At 52.7% G+C, this 23,191-nt stretch overlaps 1 protein-coding gene across 4 annotated transcripts in view; it reads right to left on the reverse strand.

Annotated features, from left to right (window-relative positions):
- Positions 1-23,191, reverse strand: part of PTPRO (protein tyrosine phosphatase receptor type O) — a 468,010-nt gene that overhangs the window by 9,828 nt on the left and 434,991 nt on the right. For all 4 annotated transcript variants that reach the window (XM_075343481.1, XM_075343482.1, XM_075343483.1 and 1 more), the window contains one exon: positions 11,184-11,319. In XM_075343481.1, coding sequence (XP_075199596.1) covers positions 11,184-11,319 — 136 coding nt within the window. The remainder of the gene's footprint in view (positions 1-11,183; positions 11,320-23,191) is intronic.

Here is a 23,191-nt window from a genome sequence, read left to right on the forward strand (position 1 = left end):
GATGGAGCAGCCAGAAAGGGAGTAGCCGAAGATGGAGGAGCCAGAGAGGGAGTAGCCTGAGAGGGAGTAGCCAGAGAGGGAATTGCCCGAGAGGGAGTAGCCTGAGACGGAATAGCCTGAGACGGAGTAGCCCGAGAGGGAATTGCCCGAGAGGGAGTAAACCAAGAGGGAATAACCTGAGAGGGAGTAGTCCGAGATGGAGGAGCCAGAAAGGGAGTAGCCCAAGATGGAGGAGCCAGAGAGGGAGTTGCCCGAGAGGGAGTAGCCAGAGAGGGAATTGCCCGAGAGGGAGTAGCCTGAGACGGAATAGCCTGAGATGGAGTAGCCCGAGAGGGAATTGCCCGAGAGGGAGTAAACCAAGAGGGAATAACCCGAGAGGGAGTAGCCCGAAAGTGAGTAGCCCGAGAGGGAGTAGCCAAAGATGGAGTAGCCCGAGAGGGAATTGCCCGAGATGGAGTAGTCTGAGAGGGAATAACCCGAGGAGGAGTAGCCCAAGAGCGAGTAGCCCAAGAGGGAATAACCAGAGAGGGAGTCGCCCGAGAGGGAGTCGCCCGAGAGGGAGCCGCCCGAGAGGGAGCAGCCCAAGAGGGAATAACCATAGAGGGAGGAGCCCGAGATGGAGGAGCCAGTAAGGGAGTAGCTGAAGATGGAGGAGCCAGAGAGGGAGTAGCCTGAGAGGGAGTAGCCAGAGAGGGAATTGCCCGAGAGAGAGTAGCCTGAGACGGAATAGCCTGAGACGGAGTAGCTCGAGAGGGAATTGCCCGAGAGGGAGTAAACCAAGAGGAAATAACCCGAGAGGGAGTAGTCCGAAAGTGAGTAGCCCGAGAGGGAGTAGCCAAAGATGGAGTTGCCCGAGAGGGAATTGCCCGAGACGGAGTAGTCTGAGAGGGAATAACCCGAGGAGGAGTAGCCCAAGAGCGAGTAGCCCAAGAGGAAATAACCAGAGAGGGAGTTGCCCGAGAGGGAGTCGCCCGAGAGGGAGCAGCCCGAGAGGGAGCAGCCCAAGAGGGAGCAGCCCAAGAGGGAATAACCAGAGAGGGAGGAGCCCGAGATGGAGGAGCCAGAGAGAGAGTAGCCCAAGACGGAGTAGCCCAAGAGGGAATAACCAGAGAGGGAGTAGCCCGAGATGGAGGAGTCCGAGAGGGAGTAGCCCGAGAGGGAGTAGCCAGAGAGGGAATTGCCCGAGAGGGAGTAGCCAGAGAGGGCATTGCCCGAGAGGGAGTAGCCTGAGACGGAATAGGCTGAGACAGAGTAGCCCGAGAGGGAATTGCCCGAGAGGGACTTGCCAGAGACGGAGTAGCCTGAGAGTAGCCCAAGAGGGAGTAAACCAAGAGGGAATAACCCGAGAGGGAGTAGCTCAATATGGAGTAGCCCGAGAGGGAATAGCCCGAGACAGAGTAGCCTGAGAGGGAATAACCCGAGGAGGAGTAGCCCAAGAGGGAGTAGCCCAAGAGGGAAAAACCCGAGGAGGAGTAGCCCGAGAGGGAGTAGCCTGAGAGTAGCCCTAGACTCAGTAGCCCGAGACGGAGCAGCCCGAGAGGGAGCAGCCCGAGAGGGAGCAGCCCGAGAGGGAGCTGCGCTCTGCTCGATAGACAAATCAGGGTTTGTAGGAATCAATAGACATAGCGGAGATGTGGCAATAGTGGCATGGCTTCTGTATTCTGCCCTGGGAGAGCAGATTTGCTTGCATTTTTTGCACCTTGTATGTGTGTAAAGATGATAGTTTCTCACTGATCATAAACCAGGAGATTCGACATTAAACTTCTGAAAGGATTAGGTCCCGTTTTCTCCAGGCTGAGGCAATAGTTTGTTTGGCTGCTAGAACAATAAAAGTAATAAGGGTCTGAGAATATTTCGGGATATTGTGGATTGTTTGTTTAGTAAGGCCATGGGAAGTGGGGGGGGGGGGTTCTTTCAGTTATGATCTGTGACCTATAGGATGAGACAGATACCCTAATCCAGAGACTACATGCTTTATGGAAAGCCACCAAATATGAAATATGTTGCCTGTGGATTGGCAGCCTCTGAAGCACTGAGATCAATAGCTAGGAATGGCTTTGGCTACGCTTGCCAGAGTCAGATACCATCTCATCATAACTTTATAGTTTCCAACATCAATGTGCCCAGTCTATGTTGGCTAAAGTAGTACTAAAGTACTTGGCTAATATCAGATTCCTAGAGGGAGTTGTAGGTAAGATTATCTCTGTGGCTAGTATGGCTGAAATGAGTATAGAGGAGTTTTTACACTAGCGGGTGTGGACCTACTGTGCCAAAAACCGGGCTTACCCAGAAGGGGCATGAATAAATGTCTACCAGGCAGAGCCTCTGATGGTGAGGATGGACTGGGCTGTGGGTAGACACCAGGTACCACTTCAGGGCAGTTCCCAGTACTGCAGAAACTGACCCAAGGTATGGAAGGGCAGTAAGGATGGACCGGGGGTACGGGAGCCAGGCAGGACAGAGTCAATACAAAGACTGGCAAGACAAAGTCACCACTAGAAAATGGCAGGATGGATTCGGATCCACAGACTAGAGTCAGTCATGGGATCAACAGCAGACTGGTATACAAGTGGGAACTGACACACTAGGAACCTAAACTGCTCAAGCACCTACATACAGGGGAATTTTTCTTATATACCCAGTGACTCCCAGCCATAGACTGGAAAAACTCTAGTACATGCACTGCCCCTTTAAGAACATGTCCTAAGAACATGTCTTCCTGTGCACATTGCCAGTAAACCTAGCAATGTGCACAGGCCCTAGAGCTTGGAGACTGAGGAAGGAGCAAGGAAGAGCGGACTGGTAGCGGTGGTGAGTATGTCGGCACCCCTGCGTAGACCAGTAGCCGGCACCGTGCAGGGACGCTGGCGTTACCGGAGTAAGATAGTGCCTGGAGTGTTGGGGTTTAGGCGACATCTCTGTTTATATAGAATTAAAGAGTAGCGTGGGGTTATGTTCTGCAATAACAATGTGATGAAACGTTTGAGCTGCAGGTAGTGAAACACTTCTTTAAAGGGGAAATGAAAATTGGAAAGTAGGAAATGGAATGGTACCATCCAAGTGAAATAGGTACTGAAACCTAGTGACCCAGCTTAATTCACGGACTGCTAGGGAGCACTCCGTGCCTGGAGGGAATTGAGTGTTACCCAAAAAGGGTGCCAAGGGTAAAAAGGCAGCAATAAGACCTGAGGAGGATTGTAAGGAAACCCAGATGTTAAGTGGATGAGACACTGTGGTAACAATATACACTGCGCTAATATAGTGTTAACTCGGTGACACCAGGATGAAAGAAGCTGCATCAGCAAGTGCTTGAGAGTCACCCACAACTAATTGGGGCTTTGCACATTACGACATCGCTAGCTGATTGTAGCGATGCTGAGCGCGATAGTCCCCGCCCCCGTCGCAGATTCGATATCTTGTGATAGCTGCCGTAGCGAACATTATCGCTACGGCAGCTTCACATGCACTCACCTGCCCTGCGACGTCGCTCTGGCTAGCGATCCGCCTCCCTCCTAACGGGGACACAGCGACGTCACACGGCAGGCGGCCAATAGAAGTGTAGGGGCGGAGATGAGCGGGACTTAAACATCCCGCCCACCTCCTTCCTTCCTCATTGCAGGCGGGACGCAGGTAGGAGATGTTCCTCGCTCCTGCGGCTTCATACACAGCGATGTGTGCTGCCGCAGGAACGAGGAACAACATCGTACCTGTCGCTGCAGCGAAATTATGGAAATGACCGACACTACACAGATCACCGATTTTCAACGCTTTTGCGATCGTTTATCAGTGCATCTAGGCTTTACACGTTGCGACGTCGTTACCGGCGCCGGATGTGCGTCACTTTCGATTTGACCCCGACGAGATCGCAGTAGCGATGTCGCAACATGCAAACCCCCCCTTAACTCCAATCAGCCCACAACTTATACAGCATCACATAACACGTTCTGCTTCGGTGCGAAACAAAGAAAGCAAAGGAAAAATGAAGGAAAAAGTGCCGCATAAAGGACAATACAATGAAAACTGGGCATGTAACCACTGGTGAGGGATTACAGCAAATATTCCCTAAACCCTGTATAAAAGGCAATACAATGTATTAACCAAGTACAGGATCAGCCGCAGTAAACACGCAGATGACGATAAGTAGATTTGGATTTAGAAACAACAGTCATTGTAAACCAATAAGGGGACTGCACTCACCCCAAGAGATGAATCCATCGATCCGATCGATACAATGACCGTGAATGGGTTGTCCAGGACTGGAGGACCATGAGTGAGGTGTCTCCAAAGTGCCGATGCTAAGGTGCAATGAAGTTGCCAAGGATGCCCTGGCCGGTGCCAATCCTGGTGACAGAGAGTTAGTGTCCGGGCAGCGTGTGACATCACACAGGTGAATAAAAGCACACAGCAGGGCTTTGGTTTCCTTACACATTTCTGAACTTTCAAGTTCCTTCATCAGAAGAGTCTGTGTTTCACTCTACCATGGGCTTTATATAGACTTATGCAAAGTGTGCCGCCCCCACGTCAGCAGTCGGGTTGCTTGGATCCGGATCCGCAGTGGCTCGTGGGGTCTCCGGACCCGGGGATCGTGCGGACACTCAAATAAAAAGGGGCATAATATGTGCAGGGGATTGTTGTAGATACTTCGTGACGCCACCCACGGTGGGTGGTAAGATGGAGTACCAGCGCTGCTGTTGGGGAGCACCCGGGGGTGATGGAGCAGCAGCAAGGTGTTTGACCCCTCTGTGGGTAGGGGTGGAAGCCCCGGGGCTCAGTGTCCAGAACACGGGAGGTGATGGCTGCCGGTGGTGGTGCGCCGGGCCGGACCGGAGGGTGTTGGTGTACTCACAATTAAATGATTGTACACAAGTCTGCTGGTAAACCAAGGTGTCAGTGGCCAGCTGCCGCCTCCGGGTGTATACAGTTCCCACACCCGGCTGGTGTACCAATGTCCCTTCCTCCGGCGCTATGTACTTTTCTCCTTTTGTGGACAACCTCGTGTGGAACGGAAAAGTCCTCTCCCGTTTCTGCTTTGGTTGGGAGATGTTCCTGCGAAAACTGACCCGTGGGATCTCAATGGGTTGTTGCGGATACCCTATCCCCTGCATTGGGCTGCCGTTTCGCGCTATCTGGGCTAACACACTGGAACAACGTCTGGAACCTTGTGCCCGGCCTGGTTAATTAGAGAAGGGGCTTGCAACCGTCTTCTAACTAGGGTCCAGGTACTCTGCCTGTGCACGGTTTCCGGATCGGATCTCCGCTGTAGGTACCGGCGGGCTCCAACCCTGCCCCGGTCCACTTTGGATTTCCCGTGACCGGACTCCCGTCGCCTCCGGACACAGTCCACTGCTTGCCACCTAGCCAGTAGACCAGGGCCACTACCCTGGCTACCCTCCACTAGGCACAGACTTCACTTCAACTCCGACTTGCACCTCCACTTGAACTTCAACCTGAACTTGCACTCCAACTGACTGGTTCCCTCCTCCGGTTTCTCAAGACCCCTAGGTGGGCGCTCCCAATCCGCCTGGTCCCGCCCACTGATGTGCCCTTCCTACCCTGAGGGGAGTGGCTAGGGTTTTGTGGCAGATGGTACCTGATGTGGGATGGTGTTGTGTGGGGTGTAGTGTTTCTCTGTGACCACCTGGCGGCGCTATGGCGTCACACAAAGTATCGAAGCATACTGCCAACCTTGTGAAGTGTGCTGCGCATTAGAAATATGTCAGAGATCAGAAAAAAGTTGGTTCAGAGGATGCATAATATAATGTGAGGGGGAGAGGGGTGCAAATGCCAGGCACAAATCTGTTCAAATCCAGAGAGAGAAGGAAACAACTGCAACAGGCATCAGTCCAGTCTTCGAACCATCACGTATCAAGTAAATAGTATCAAAATAAGGGGCAATAAAAGCGCTGCTGATTGTGAATAGAGATGAGGGGACCAAGAGAAGTTTGGTTTGGGGGTTCAAACGGACATTATATAAAGTTCAATATGGGACCCAGGCGACCTGAACCCCAATAGAAGTCACTAATTGGGCAGTTTGGGTCTCCGCCCATAATAAGCAAGCCATAAACAGAGCACTTCTGGGAAAGGGTGAGCGAGGTTTTTCCATTTTTTTGTTGCACACTACAATATCCGATCCGATTACGCTATTGTTACCTCCAGTGCAAAGTGATCAATCACTGCAAGCGGCTGCACTGGGCGGTGCACCGAGTGTCCCCGAGCACCGATGAGCCCCGAGCACCCCCGATCACCGAGCGTCCCCGAGCACCAAACATCCCCGAGCACCGAACGTCCCCGAGCAACCCCGATCACCGAACGTCCCCCAGCACAACCGAGCACCGAGTGTCCCCCGAGCACAACCGAGCACCAAGTGTCCCCGAGCACACCCGAGCACCGAGTGTCCCCGAGCACCAAGCCTCTCCGAGCACCAAACATCCCCGAGCACCAAACATCCCCGAACAACCCCGATCACCGAGCGACCCGAGCACCGAACGTCCCCCAGCACAACCGAGCACCGAGTGTCCCCGAGCACCAAGCGTCTCCGAGCACACCCGAGCACCGAGTGTCCCCGAGCACCGAACGTCCTTGAGCACCCCTGATCAACAAGTGTCCCCGAGCACCAAGCGTCTCCGAGCACACCCGAGCACCGAGTGTCCCCGAGCACCGAACGTCCTTGAGCACCCCCGATCACCGAGCGTCCCCGAGCACCAAGTGTCCACGAGCACCGAGCGTCCCCAAGCACATCCGAGCACCGAGTGTCCCCGAGCACCAAGCTTCCCCGAGCACCAAACATCCCCGAGCACCAAACGTCCCCGAGCAACCCCGATCACCGAGCGACCCGAGCACCGAACGTCCCCCAGCACAACCGAGCACAGAGTGTCCCCGAGCACACCCGAGCACCGAGTGTCCCCGAGCACCAAGCCTCCCCGAGCACCGAACGTCCCCCAGCACAACCGAGCACCGAGTGTCCCCGAGCACACCCGAGCACTGAGTGTCCCCGAGCACACCTGAGCACTGAGTGTCCCCGAGCACAAAGCGTCTCCGAGCACACCCGAGCACCGAGTGTCCCCGAGCACCGAACGTCCTTGAGCACCCCCGATCACGAGCGTCCCCGAGCCCAAGTGTCCACGAGCATCGAGCGTCCCCCAGCACAACCAAGCACAGAGTGTCCCTGAGCACCGAGCGCCCCCGAGCACCGAACGTCCCCGAGCACCAAACGTCCCCGAGCACCCCCGATCACCAAGCGACCCGAGCACCAAACATCCCCCAGCCCACCCGGGCACCGAGTGTCCCCGAGTACCACAGAGTGTCGAGCACACCCAAGCACAGAGCGTCCCCGTGCACCGAGAGTCCCCGTGCATCCCCCATCTCTGAGTGTCCCCGAGCACCGATCGTCCTTGAGCACCCCCGATCATCGAGCGTCCCCGAGCACCAAACATCCCCGAGCATCGAATGTCCCCGAGCAACCCCGATCACCGAGCGACCCGTGCACCGAACGTCCCCCAGCACAACCGAGCACAGAGTGTCCCCGAGCACACCCGAGCACCGAGTGTCCCCGAGCACACCCGAGCACCGAGTGTCCCCGAGCACCGATCATCCTTGAGCACCCCCTATCACCGATCATCCTTGAGCACCCCCGATCACCGAGCGTCCCCGAGCACAGAGTGTCCACGAGCACAGAGCGTCCCCCAGCACAACCAATCACCGAGTGTCCCTGAGCACCGAGCGCCCCCGAGCACCAAGCAACCCCGAGCACCAAGCGTCCCCCAGCACAACCGAGCACCGAGCGTCCCCGAGCACCAAACGTCCCCCAGCCCACCCGGGCACCGAGTGTCCTCGAGCACCACCAAGTGTCGAGCACACCCGAGCACCGAGAGTCCCCATGCACCCCCCATCACCGAGCATCTCTGAGCACCGAACACCCCCAGCCCACGCGAGCACCGAGTGTCCTCGAGCACCGAGTGATCCTGTTGCGAGTGGTTTTCATACGTAAAGCACCCGAACACTGTTTTTTTTTGTAAAGTCGGTGCGAACACTGAACCTCGGGTTCAGTCATCTCTAATTGTGACAGACAAGCTAGTAATAACTCCATAAAAATGTTCCCAAGGAATAAAGGCTATGCTTTTACCATTGGACAGATGTTTTCCTCAGGCCAGGCACGTATATGGACCCATGACAGATGCCAGGCACGTATATGGCCCCACGACAGATGCCAGGCAAGTATATGGACCAATGACAGATGCCAGGCACATATATGGACCCATAACAGATGCCAGGCACATATATGGACCCATGACAGATGCCAGGCACGTATTTAGACCCATGACAGATGCCAGGCAGGTATATGGACCCACGACAGATGCCAGGCAAGTATATGGACCAATGACAGATGCCAGGCACATATATGGACCCATAACAGATGCCAGGCACATATATGGACCCATGACAGATGCCAGGCACGTATATGGACCCATGACAGATGCCAGGCACGTATATGGACCCATGACAGATGCCAGGCAAGTATATGGCCCCACGACAGATGCCAGGCACGTATTTAGACCCATGACAGATGCCAGGCACGTATATGGACCCATGACAGATGCCAGGTAAGTATATGGACCCAAGACAGATGCCAGGCAAGTATATGGACCCACGACAGATGCCAGGCACGTATATGGACCCATGACAGATGCCAGGCAAGTATATGGACGCAAGACAGATGCCAGGTAAGTATATGGACCCACGACAGATGCCAGGCAAGTATATGGACCCAAGACAGATGCCAGGTAAGTATATGGACCCACGACAGATGCCAGGCAAGTATATGGACCCATGACAGATGCCAGGCAAGTATATGGACCCATGACAGATGCCAGGCACGTATATGGATCCGTGACAGATGCCAGGCACGGATATGGACCCATGACAGATGCCAGGCACGGATATGGACCCAAGACAGATGCCAGGCAAGTATATGGACCCACGACAGATGCCAGGCAAGTATATGGACCCATGACAGATGCCAGGCACGGATATGGACCCATGACAGATGCCAGGCAAGTATATGGCCCCATGACAGATGCCAGGCATGTATATGGACCCATGACAGATGCCAGGCACGTATATGGACCCATGACAGATGCCAGGCAAGTATATGGACCCATGACAGATGCCAGGCACGTATATGGATCCGTGACAGATGCCAGGCACGGATATGGACCCATGACAGATGCCAGGCAAGTATATGGACCCATGACAGATGCCAGGCACGGATATGGACCCATGACAGATGCCAGGCAAGTATATGGACCCACGACAGATGCCAGGCAAGTATATGGCCCCATGACAGATGCCAGGCAAGTATATGGACCCATGACAGATGCCAGGCACGGATATGGACCCATGACAGATGCCAGGCACGTATATGGACCCACGACAGATGCCAGGCAAGTATATGGCCCCATGACAGATGCCAGGCACGGATATGGACCCATGACAGATGCCAGGCAAGTATATGGACCCATGACAGATGCCAGGCAAGTATATGGCCCCATGACAGATGCCAGGCATGGATATGGACCCATGACAGATGCCAGGCAAGTATATGGACCCATGACAGATGCCAGGCACGGATATGGACCCATGACAGATGCCAGGCACGGATATGGACCCATGACAGATGCCAGGCACGTATATGGACCCATGACAGATGTCAGGCACGTATTTAGACCCATGACAGGATGCCAGGCACGTATTTAGACCCATGACAGATGTCAGGCACGTATATGGACCCATGACAGATGCCAGGCACGTATATGGATCCATGACAGATGCCAGGCACGTATTTAGACCCATGACAGATGTCAGGCACGTATTTAGACCCATGACAGATGTCAGGCACGTATATGGACCCATGACAGATGCCAGGCACGTATATGGACCCATGACAGATGTCAGGCACGTATTTAGACCCATGACAGGATGCCAGGCACGTATTTAGACCCATGACAGATGTCAGGCACGTATATGGACCCATGACAGATGCCAGGCAAGTATATGGACCCATGACAGATGCCAGGCAAGTATATGGACCCATGACAGATGCCAGGCACGTATATGGACTCATGACAGATGCCAGGCACGTATATGGACCCATGACAGATGCCAGGCACGTATATGGATCCGTGAATGAGAAACCTTATGACTGGTAGTGACATGATGGGCAGATTTATTGGTCACTGATTTACATTTTCAGAAATGTCTTTGTATTATTCTCACTTTATCAGATGAAAATAAACAATTGAGATGGAAAATTTCCATTTTTGATTTAGTAGCATAATAATTCTGCGCACAGATATTCTCCTACGCGAAACCTCGCTGTGACTTTCTGAAATATTCTCCTGGACTGACCGATGGCTGTGGAGGTGTTCAATAATAAAACTAAACATCAAAAATACAAATGGCCTACTAATTGTGCACACAGTGGTTAGACGTATAGGATATGCACAGATTGCATACACACAGTATAGACTTAAGGCTACTTTACACACTGCGATATCGGTCCCGATATCGCTAGCGTGCGTTCCCGCCCCCTTCGGTTGTGCGACACGGGCAAATCACTGCAGCATCGGCCAGACCCGTCACACATACTTACCTTCCCTGCGACGTCGCTGTGACCGGCGAACCGCCTCCTTTCTAAGGGGGCGGTCCGTGCGGCGTCACAGCGACGTCACTAAGCGGCCGCCCAATCAAAGCGGAGGGGCGGAGATGAACATAACATAAGGTAACATCCTTCCCACCTCCTTCCTTCTGCATTGGGGCCGGGAGGCAGGTAAGGAGAGGTTCCTCGTTCCTGCAGCGTCACACGTACCGATGTGTGCTGCCGCAGGAGCGACGAACTACTTCGTACCTGCAGCTCCAACGATATTCGAGAATGGACCCCCATGTCACCGATGAGCGATTTTGCACGTTTTTGCGACAATGCAAAATCGCTCATAGGTGTCACACGCAACGGCATCGCTAATGCGGCCAGATGTGCGTCACAAATTCTGTGACCCCAGAGACTTCGCATTAGCGATGTCGTAGCGTGTAAAGCCCGCTTTACATATACAGCATGCATACACACATTGTATACTATTATATGTGTAAGTCTATACTCAGTATTGACTTACAGTACAGTATATACTGACCTCTGTTTGCACCATACACATCCTGTAAGAGCGCAGTTCTCCTACAAGGCCAAGGACATCTACAAACTCGTGGTCTCGTATGTGCTGCATCAGGCAATCCAAGGCTATAAATGTTCCCGTCCTTCCGACACCAGCACTAGAAAACAAGAGGAAGAAAGACTAGACGTCCATATGTGCAGATAACAACGCTGCTGACCTTTCCAAGACTTCACAGTGAAGATCGAATGGTTCAGGCTGGAAGATGTGGAGAAGCACAAGCTCAGACAATGTGACTGGAGAAGGACACTTACTGGACTATCGATCAGATTATGCAGGTCATCCTGGCACTGGCCAGACTGAGTGAGAGTGACCTCCATCAGGGTCAGGAGGATCATTAACATGGAGGGACATCAAAATAAAGAAGAACAGTCAGGTCTGAAATGTTCTAATATCAGTTTTGTAGGAAGGTGAACATAGCATATAGACACCCATTATTATGTCGGCCATATTACTTTTACAATGATGGATGGTGTCACGCTCCCCGGGTCCTCTGCTCCGCTCCCCGGCTCACCTGCCACGCTCCCCGCTCTCCAGCCTCCATTGGCCGCGCTTCCCAGGCCTCCTGGTCCCCGCTCCCGGCGCCCGTCGGCTTCCCAGCCCCTGGCCGGCTCTGCTGCTTCCTCCTCTCAGCTTCCTGCCGTGGCTTCTGGCACCCGGGCCGCGCGCATGCGCATTAGGGCGCGCGCGCGGTCACTGACCCTTTCTTAAAGGGCCAGTGTCCACTGACAGGAAATGATGCACACAGGTACAGGGTATAAAGGGGATTAATGTCCAAGGGGGCGGGGCCTGTTCTTCGTGTTTCCCAAGCTAGGAGTCAGGTCTCCTTGTGTTCCTGTGAGATACTTACCTCTCTCTCTTTTAGAGCCTATCCTGCATTGCCATCCGGTCCTGCTGTATCTCAAACCCCGAACGCTGCCTATCTACCATCCTGACAGTCCGTACCATCCCGGTTCCCTGCGGTGACCCGCCATCTCGCTCCAACGGTTCCGGACCCCGCCTGACATCATCCCGGCTTCCGAACCTGAGCTCCGTCACCCGGACCACCATCAGTGACCCCGTGGTCCCAGGGACTTCTCCATTGTGTTCTAAGTGCACGGACTGTTCTGCTACCTAAAGTGCTCCGGCTACCGGACTCCGTTCCCTCTTCGGGGAGTTCGGTCCAGTGGATCCACCTCCCGGGTCTGCCCATCCATCTGGCCCTAACAGTAAGAACAGGCCATGGATCCCGCCGAAGCACTAGCGGCCTTGCAAGAGGAATTCCAACGCCAGCGTGAAGTCCAGACCCGCATGCTGAACTTTATGACTTCCGTGGACGCCCGCCTGAACACGCTACAAGCCTCGGTCACATCTTCAGCGCCCCGGGTCTCCACTAGTCAATCCACGGCTCCCGCTCCCGTGGCAGCCTCTTCGGATGCTTCCAGACTTCGTTTGGCTTCACCACCCCGGTACACCGGAGATCCCAAGACCTGCAGGGGGTTTATAAACCAATGCTCCCTTCATTTCACGCAGCTGCCGCATTTGTTTGCCTCCGACCAAGCCAAGGTCGCCTTCATAATGTCTCACCTAGAGGGCGAGGCACTGGCGTGGATGAACCCCTTGTGGGAGAAGGAGGACCCTATGACCAAGAACCTCCAAGAGTTCCTGCAGGCCTTTCGCGGCACCTTTGACGAGCCAGGACGCGCCTCCGCGTCTGCTTCATCTCTTCTCCGGTTACGTCAAGGAACTCTGACGGTGGGTCAATACGCCATCCGTTTCCGCACCTTGGCCTCGGAACTCGGGTGGAATAACGAGGCCCTAACCGCCGCCTTCTGGGAAGGACTCTCAGGTCGAATCAAAGATGAGCTGGCTGGACGTGACGTACCGTCCACCCTGGACGCCCTGATTACCCTAGCGACTCGAGTGGACATTCGCTTTCAGGAGCGGTCCAAAGAGGTGTCCCGTGAGAGACGTCCGGTACGGCATGCCTCTCCTCCACAGAAGCCCGCCGTACTCCAGTCAACGACCTCTGGTGCCTCCGTCCATGAGCCCATGCAGATCGACCGTGTGCGACAGTCTGAACAACGTCGAGCAGAGCGACTCGCCAAGGGTCTCTGCTTCTACTGCGGAGAGGGCACACACCTGCTACGCGCCTGTCCAGAGAGGCCGGGAAACTCCAAAGCCTAGGGTTGGTAGGAGAGGCCACCCTAGGTGCTGGGACTCTCTCAGACCCGGTTACATGGACTGTGCAAGTGACAACGGGAGAGACGCGGTTTACGGCTGAGGCGTACCTCGATTCTGGGGCAGCAGGCAATTTCATCCAGCAGGCCACGGTGGACAAATACCAGGTGCCTGTTACTCCACTCGCCAAACCTCTTGTGATTGCCTCTGTGGATGGGAGACCCCTCTCTGACACCATCTCCTGGATCACCAAGCCGCTTGAACTGCGTATCGGTGCTCTGCACACCGAGAACATCGCTCTCTACGTCCTCCCTCACATGTCACATCAAATCCTGCTGGGTCTTCCTTGGTTGCGGACACACGAACCTTCAGTCAGCTGGGGCACTGGCGATATCACTCGATGGGGGTCTTCTTGCCATGACACCTGTCTGAAGACCATAAAACCCATCCGGCGACCTCCGGTTCCAGAGACCCTACCGGGACTACCCTCAGCCTATTGGTCCTTCGTGGACGTCTTTGATAAGAAGGAGTCAGAGGTACTTCCGCCACATCGTCCTTACGATTGTGCCATTGACCTGCTCCCGGGAACTACACCACCTCGAGGAAGGATATATCCATTGTCTCCAGCCGAAACAAGGGCCATGTCTACATACATCACAGAGAGCCTGGCTAAGGGATTCATTCGGAGATCCTCCTCTCCTGCTGGAGCTGGCTTCTTCTTCGTAAAGAAGAAAGAGGGCGACCTACGACCATGCATAGACTACCGGGGATTGAACCAAATTACCGTAAAAAACAAGTACCCCCTGCCGCTCATCCCCGAATTGTTTGATCGGCTCAGAGGAGCTCGTGTCTTCACCAAGTTGGATCTTCGGGGTGCCTACAACCTGGTCCGTATTCGCTCGGGGGACGAATGGAAGACCGCGTTCAACACTCGTGATGGGCACTATGAATACTGCGTGATGCCCTTCGGCCTGTGTAACGCACCAGCCGTCTTCCAAGAATTAGTGAACGACGTGTTCCGGGACCTTCTCTACGTCTGTGTGGTGGTATACCTGGATGACATCCTTGTCTTCTCTCCGGACCTCCAGACCCACCGAGAGAACGTGCAACTGGTTCTACAAAGACAGAGAGAATCGTCTGTACGCCAAGCACGAGAAGTGTGTCTTCGAACAGTCTTCTCTCCCCTTCCTGGGTTACCTCATCACCGAGACCGGACTGCAGATGGACCCAAAGAAGGTCTCTGCCATTCTCAACTGGCCTCCTCCTTCTGGACTGAAGGCAATCCAACGTTTTCTGGGATTCGCCAATTATTACCGCCAGTTTATTCCTCACTTCTCTGCTCTGACTGCTCCTCTCTCCGCCTTGACCAAGAAGGGGGCTAATCCAAAGGACTGGTCACCTGCGGCCGACGCCGCGTTTGGCTCTCTAAAGCGAGCCTTTGCCTCCTCTCCTGTACTCCACCGTCCAGAGTTAAACCGCCAGTTCACCTTGGAGGTGGATGCCTCCTCCTCAGGAGCCGGAGCAGTGCTCATGCAGAAGTCCTCCTCCGGGAAGATGGTGACTTGCGGTTTCTTCTCCAAGAGCTTCTCCGCCCCTGAACGCAATTACACCATCGGTGATCGAGAGCTATTGGCAGTCAAACTGGCTCTGGAGGAATGGCGCTATCTTCTGGAAGGAGCAGTGTACCCCGTCATTATTTACACGGACCACAAAAACCTGGAATACCTGCGGTCTGCTCAGCGACTGAACCCCCGGCAAGCCAGGTGGTCCTTGTTCTTTGCCCGGTTCGATTTCCAGCTCCATTTCCGACCAGCGGACAAGAATGTACGCGCAGATGCCTTGTCTAGGTCTTTCATGCCCATGGAGCAGGAAGAGGAGACATCCCAACCCATCGTCTGTCCAAGTAAGATTATTCCGGTGGCTCCTGTCACCCTGGCCCAGATACCGCCCGGGAAGACCTATGTCTCTGAGACAGACAGGCATAAAGTGCTACACTGGGGCCATGCCTCGAAAACAGCCGGTCATGCTGGTCAGAAGAGAACATGGAGTGCGATTGTACGTCATTACTGGTGGCCATCCCTTCGCACGGACGTCGCCTCTTTTGTCTCTGCTTGCTCTTCTTGTGCCAGGAACAAGACGCCCAAACACCTGCCATATGGCCGTCTACTGCCTCTGCCCATACCCTCAGTTCCCTGGCAACACATTGCGATGGACTTTATTACGGACTTGCCATTGTCCTCCGGACACGCAGTCATATGGGTCGTGGTGGATCGGTTCTCTAAAATGGCCCATTTCGTCCCTATGGCTGGACTGCCCTCTGCCCAGGAACTCGCGGACGCCTATATACATCACATCTTCCGCTTGCACGGCTTTCCATCACACATTGTGTCCGACAGAGGAACTCAGTTCACCTCCCGCTTCTGGAGAGCTCTCTGTAAACATCTGGGAGTAACGCTGGACTTTTCTTCTGCCTACCATCCTCAGTCGAACGGCCAAGTGGAACGGGTCAATCAGATATTGACCTCTTTCTTACGTCACTACGTCAACGCCCATCATGACGATTGGTCCACACTTCTTCCTTGGGCTGAATTCTCCCATAATCACCACGTCAGTGAGTCCTCCTCCTGTTCTCCCTTCCATGTCGTCTACGGACTTCAGCCGTCTGTCCCATTGCCTGTATCCTCTTCCTCGGACATCCCTGCTGCTGATGCAGTACTCCGTGACTTTACAACCATTTGGGACTCAGTTAAGGCGTCCCTTGCACGTGCATCCCTGTGGATGAAGAGACACGCGGACAAGAGACGTCTGGATCCTCCATGTTTCTCTCCGGGAGATCTCGTCTGGCTTGCTTCCAAGTACGTCCGATTGAAGTTACCATCCTACAAGCTGGGACCTCGCTACATCGGACCGTTTAAAGTCATCGGCAAGATCAATGAGGTCTCCTACAAACTGCAGCTTCCGGCCACGATGAGGATACCCAACTCCTTCCACGTCTCCCTGCTCAAGCCGGTTGTCCTTGGTCCCTTCTCCGCTGCTGCCAGTCCGGCTCCTCCTCCTATTGCTGAGGACGACATCTATGCGGTAAGGGATATCGTGGCCATGAAGACCGTACGAGGCCGACAGTTCTTCCTGGTGGACTGGGCAGGGTATGGTCCTGAGGATAGGTCCTGGGAGCCCAAGGAGAATGTGGGTACTCCGCTGATCCGTGCCTTCCTGTCCCGGTTGCGGGGAGGGGGGCGTGGGGGGGGGGTACTGTCACGCTCCCCGGGTCCTCTGCTCCGCTCCCCGGCTCACCTGCCACGCTCCCCGCTCTCCAGCCTCCATTGGCCGCGCTTCCCAGGCCTCCTGGTCCCCGCTCCCGGCGCCCGTCAGCTTCCCAGCCCCTGGCCGGCTCTGCTGCTTCCTCCTCTCAGCTTCCTGCCCTGGCTTCTGGCACCCGGGCCGCGCGCATGCGCATTAGGGCGCGCGCGCGGTCACTGACCCTTTCTTAAAGGGCCAGTGTCCACTGACAGGAAATGATGCACACAGGTACAGGGTATAAAGGGGATTAATGTCCAAGGGGGCGGGGCCTGTTCTTCGTGTTTCCCAAGCTAGGAGTCAGGTCTCCTTGTGTTCCTGTGAGATACTTACCTCTCTCTCTTTTAGAGCCGATCCTGCATTGCCATCCGGTCCTGCTGTATCTCAAACCCCGAACGCTGCCTATCTACCATCCTGACAGTCCGTACCATCCCGGTTCCCTGCGGTGACCCGCCATCTCGCTCCAACGGTTCCGGACCCCGCCTGACATCATCCCGGCTTCCGAACCTGAGCTCCGTCACCCGGACCACCATCAGTGACCCCGTGGTCCCAGGGACTTCTCCATTGTGTTCTAAGTGCACGGACTGTTCTGCTACCTAAAGTGCTCCGGCTACCGGACTCCGTTCCCTCTTCGGGGAGTTCGGTCCAGTGGATCCACCTCCCGGGTCTGCCCATCCATCTGGCCCTAACAGATGGCGTGTCTCTATACAGTATGTCGGAGTCAAGGAGACCTCCACGAAGTAAGGATTGAGAGTAGAGACCTTATTAAGGTCTGTAAAGATGGCTGTGACTGTATCACACAGTATAGGTGGGGCTCAAGTCCTGCACATCAAAGACTACAAAGTGGAAAAGGTTGTATGCGTTCTATAAGTTCAAGTGCCTCCATATTGGATGACTAAAATTAGGGCCACAATGGAAGAGCCAGACGAAAGGAATAGTGTATACTCTGTACAAACTATAGACAAGTATGCTTACCCTCCCATGGAGGTGGTGGCTTCACCTATAATGGAGGTGGTGGCTTCACCTAAAATGGAGGTGGTGGCTTCACCTAAAATGGAGGTGGTGGCTTCACCTAAAATGGAGGTGGTGGCTTCACCTATAATGGAGGTAGTGAATGCACCTATAATGGAGGTGGTGGCTTCACCTATAATGGAGGTGGTGGCTTCACTTATAATGGAGGTGGTGGCTTCACCTAAAATGAAGGTGGTGGCTTATAATGGAGATGGTGGCTTCACCTAAAATGGAGCTGGTGGCTTATAATGGAGATGGTGGCTTCACTTATAATGCAGGTAGTGGCTTCACCTATAATGGAGGTGGTGGCTTATAATGGAGATGGTGGCTTCACCTATAATGGAGGTGGTGGCTTATAATGGAGATGGTGGCTTCACTTATAATGCAGGTAGTGAATGCACCTATAATGGAGGTGGTGGCTTCACCTATAATGGAGGTGGTGGCTTCACCTATGATGCAGGTGGTGGCTTCACCTAAAATGGAGCTGGTGGCTTATAATGGAGGTGGTGGCTTCACCTATAATGGAGGTGGTGGCTTATAATGGAGATGGTGGCTTCACCTATAATGGAGGTGGTGGCTTATAATGGAGGTGGTGGCTTCACCTATAATGGAGGTGGTGGCTTCACCTATAATGGATAGGTGGCTTCACCTATAATGGAGGTGGTGGCTTATAATGGAGGTGGTGGCTTCACCTATAATGGAGATGGTGGCTTCACCTATAATGGAGATGGTGGTTTCAACTATAATGGAGGTGGTGGCTTCACCTATAATGAAGGTTGTGGCTTCACTTATAATGGAGGTGGTGGCTTCACCTAAAATGGAGATGGTGGCTTCACTTATAATGCAGGTAGTGGCTTCACCTATAATGGAGGTGGTGGCTTATAATGGAGATGGTGGCTTCACCTATAATGGAGGTGGTGGCTTCACCTATAATGAAGGTAGTGGCTTCACTTATAATGGAGGTGGTGGCTTCACCTAAAATGGAGATGGTGGCTTATAATGGAGATGGTGGCTTCACCTGTAATGGAGGTGGTGGCTTATAATGGAGATGGTGGCTTCACCTATAATGGAGGTGGTGGCTTCACCTATAATGGAGGTGGTGGCTTATAATGGAGATGGTGGTTTCAACTATAATGGAGGTGGTGGCTTCACCTATAATGAAGGTTGTGGCTTCACTTGTAATGGAGGTGGTGGCTTCACCTAAAATGGAGATGGTGGCTTCACTTATAATGCAGGTAGTGGCTTCACCTATAATGGAGGTGGTGGCTTATAATGGAGATGGTGGCTTAACCTATAATGGAGGTGGTGGCTTCACCTATAATGAAGGTAGTGGCTTCACTTATAATGGAGGTGGTGGCTTCACCTAAAATGGAGGTGGTGGCTTATAATGGAGATGGTGGCTTCACCTGTAATGGAGGTGGTGGCTTATAATGGAGATGGTGGCTTCACCTATAATGGAGGTGGTGGCTTATAATGGAGGTGGTGGCTTCACCTATAATGGAGGTGGTGGCTTCACCTATAATGGAGATGGTGGCTTCACCTATAATGGAGGTGGTGGCTTCACTTATAATGCAGGTAGTGAATTCACCTATAATGGAGGTGGTGGCTTCACCTATAATTGAGATGGTGGCTTCACCTATAATGGAGGTGGTGGCTTATAATGGAGGTGGTGGCTTCACCTATAATGGAGGTGGTGGCTTCACCTATAATGGAGATGGTGGCTTCACCTAAAATGGAGATGGTGGCTTCACCTATAATGGAGGTGGTGGCTTATAATGGAGGTGGTGGCTTCACCTATAATGGAGGTGGTGGCTTCACCTATAATGGAGGTGGTGGCTTCACCTATAATGGAGATGGTGGCTTCACCTATAATGGAGATGGTGGCTTCACCTATAATGGAGGTGGTGGCTTATAATGGAGGTGGTGGCTTCACCTATAATGGAGGTGGTGGCTTCACTTATAATGCAGGTAGTGAATTCACCTATAATGGAGATGGTGGCTTCACCTAAAATGGAGATGGTGGCTTCACCTATAATGGAGGTGGTGGCTTATAATGGAGGTGGTGGCTTCACCTATAATGGAGGTGGTGGCTTCACCTATAATGGAGATGGTGGCTTCACCTATGATGCAGGTGGTGGCTTCACCTAAAATGGAGGTGGTGGCTTATAATGGAGGTGGTGGCTTCACCTATAATGGAGGTGGTGGCTTCACCTATAATGGAGATGGTGGCTTCACTTATAATGGAGGTGGTGGCTTATAATGGAGGTGGTGGCTTCACCTATAATGGAGGTGGTGGCTTCACCTATAATGGAGGTGGTGGCTTATAATGGAGGTGGTGGCTTCACCTATAATGGAGGTGGTGGCTTATAATGGAGGTGGTGGCTTCACCTATAATGGAGGTGGTGGCTTCACTTATAATGCAGGTAGTGAATTCACCTATAATGGAGGCGATGGCTTCACCTATAATGGATAGGTGGCTTCACCTATAATGGAGGTGGTGGCTTATAATGGAGATGGTGGCTTCACCTATAATGGAGGTGGTGGCTTCACCTATAATTGAGATGGTGGCTTCACCTATAATGGAGGTGATGGCTTATAATGGAGGTGGTGGCTTCACCTATAATGGAGGTGATGGCTTATAATGGAGGTGGTGGCTTCACCTATAATGGAGGTGATGGCTTATAATGGAGGTGGTGGCTTCACCTATAATGGAGGTGGTGGCTTATAATGGAGGTGGTGGCTTCACCTATAATGGAGGTGGTGGCTTCACCTATAATGGAGATGGTGGCTTCACCTATAATGGAGGTGGTGGCTTCACCTATAATGGAGATGGTGGCTTCACCTATAATGGAGGTGGTGGCTTATAATGGAGATGGTGGCTTCACCTATAATGGAGGTGGTGGCTTATAATGGAGGTGGTGGCTTCACCTATAATGGAGGTGGTGGCTTCACCTATAATGGAGATGGTGGCTTCACCTATAATGGAGGTGGTGGCTTCACCTATAATTGAGATGGTGGCTTCACCTATAATGGAGGTGATGGCTTATAATGGAGGTGGTGGCTTCACCTATAATGGAGGTGGTGGCTTCACCTATAATGGAGGTGGTGGCTTCACCTATAATGGAGATGGTGGCTTATAATGGAGATGGTGGCTTCACCTATAATTGAGATGGTGGCTTCACCTATAATGGAGGTGGTGGCTTCACCTATAATGGAGGTGGTGGCTTCACCTATAATTGAGATGGTGGCTTCACCTATAATGGAGGTGGTGGCTTCACCTATAATTGAGATGGTGGCTTCACCTATAATGGAGGTGATGGCTTATAATGGAGGTGGTGGCTTCACCTATAATGGAGGTGGTGGCTTATAATGGAGGTGGTGGCTTATAATGGAGGTGATGGCTTATAATGGAGGTGGTGGCTTCACCTATAATGGAGGTGGTGGCTTCACCTATAATGGAGGTGATGGCTTATAATGGAGGTGGTGGCTTATAATGGAGGTGATGGCTTATAATGGAGGTGGTGGCTTCACCTATAATGGAGGTGATGGCTTATAATGGAGGTGGTGGCTTATAATGGAGGTGATGGCTTATAATGGAGGTGGTGGCTTCACCTATAATGGAGGTGGTGGCTTCACCTATAATGGAGGTGGTGGCTTATAATGGAGTTGGTGGCTTCACCTATAATGGAGGCGATGGCTTATAATGGAGGTGGTGGCTTATAATGGAGGTGGTGGCTTATAATGGAGATGGTGGCTTCACCTGTAATGGAGGTGATGGCTTATAATGGAGGTGGTGGCTTATAATGGAGGTGATGGCTTATAATGGAGGTGGTGGCTTCACCTATAATGGAGGTGGTAGCTTATAATGGAGGTGGTGGCTTCACCTATAATGGAGGTGGTGGCTTCACCTATAATGGAGGTGGTGGCTTATAATGGAGGTGGTGGCTTCACCTATAATGGATAGGTGGCTTCACCTATAATGGAGGTGGTGGCTTATAATGGAGGTGATGGCTTATAATGGAGGTGGTGGCTTATAATGGAGGTGATGGCTTATAATGGAGGTGGTGGCTTCACCTATAATGGAGGTGGTGGCTTATAATGGAGTTGGTGGCTTCACCTATAATGGAGGCGATGGCTTATAATGGAGGTGGTGGCTTATAATGGAGATGGTGGCTTCACCTGTAATGGAGGTGATGGCTTATAATGGAGGTGGTGGCTTATAATGGAGGTGGTGGCTTCACCTATAATGGAGGTGGTGGCTTATAATGGAGATAGTGGCTTCACCTATAATGGAGATGGTGGCTTCACCTATAATGGAGGTGGTGGCTTATAATGGAGGTGATGGCTTATAATGGAGGTGGTGGCTTCACCTATAATGGAGGTGGTGGCTTATAATGGAGGTGGTGGCTTCACCTATAATGGAGGTGGTGGCTTATAATGGAGGTGGTGGCTTCACCTATAATGGATAGGTGGCTTCACCTATAATGGAGGTGGTGGCTTATAATGGAGGTGATGGCTTATAATGGAGGTGGTGGCTTATAATGGAGGTGATGGCTTATAATGGAGGTGGTGGCTTCACCTATAATGGAGGTGGTGGCTTATAATGGAGTTGGTGGCTTCACCTATAATGGAGGCGATGGCTTATAATGGAGGTGGTGGCTTATAATGGAGATGGTGGCTTCACCTGTAATGGAGGTGATGGCTTATAATGGAGGTGGTGGCTTATAATGGAGGTGGTGGCTTCACCTATAATGGAGGTGGTGGCTTATAATGGAGATAGTGGCTTCACCTATAATGGAGATGGTGGCTTCACCTATAATGGAGGTGGTGGCTTATAATGGAGGTGATGGCTTATAATGGAGGTGGTGGCTTCACCTATAATGGAGGTGGTGGCTTATAATGGAGGTGGTGGCTTCACCTATAATGGAGGTGGTGGCTTCACCTATAATGGAGGTGATGGCTTATAATGGAGGTGGTGGCTTATAATGGAGGTGGTGGCTTCACCTATAATGGAGGTGGTGGCTTCACCTATAATGGAGGTGATGGCTTATAATGGAGGTGGTGGCTTCACCTATAATGGAGGTGATGGCTTATAATGGAGGTGGTGGCTTCACCTATAATGGAGGTGGTGGCTTAGAATGGAGGTGGTGGCTTATAATGGAGGTGGTGGCTTCACCTATAATGGAGGTGGTGGCTTCACCTATAATGGAGGTGGTGGCTTATAATGGAGGTGGTGGCTTCACCTGTAATGGAGGTGGTGGCTTATAATGGAGGTGGTGGCTTCACCTATAATGGAGGTGGTGGCTTATAATGGAGGTGGTGGCTTCACCTATAATGGAGGTGATGGCTTATAATGGAGGTGGTGGCTTATAATGGAGGTGGTGGCTTCACCTATAATGGAGGTGGTGGCTTCACCTATAATGGAGGTGATGGCTTATAATGGAGGTGGTGGCTTCACCTATAATGGAGGTGATGGCTTATAATGGAGGTGGTGGCTTATAATG

The sequence above is a fragment of the Anomaloglossus baeobatrachus genome, chromosome 4, assembly GCF_048569485.1.
Source record: "Anomaloglossus baeobatrachus isolate aAnoBae1 chromosome 4, aAnoBae1.hap1, whole genome shotgun sequence".
NCBI classification, from domain to species: Eukaryota; Metazoa; Chordata; class Amphibia; order Anura; family Aromobatidae; genus Anomaloglossus; species Anomaloglossus baeobatrachus.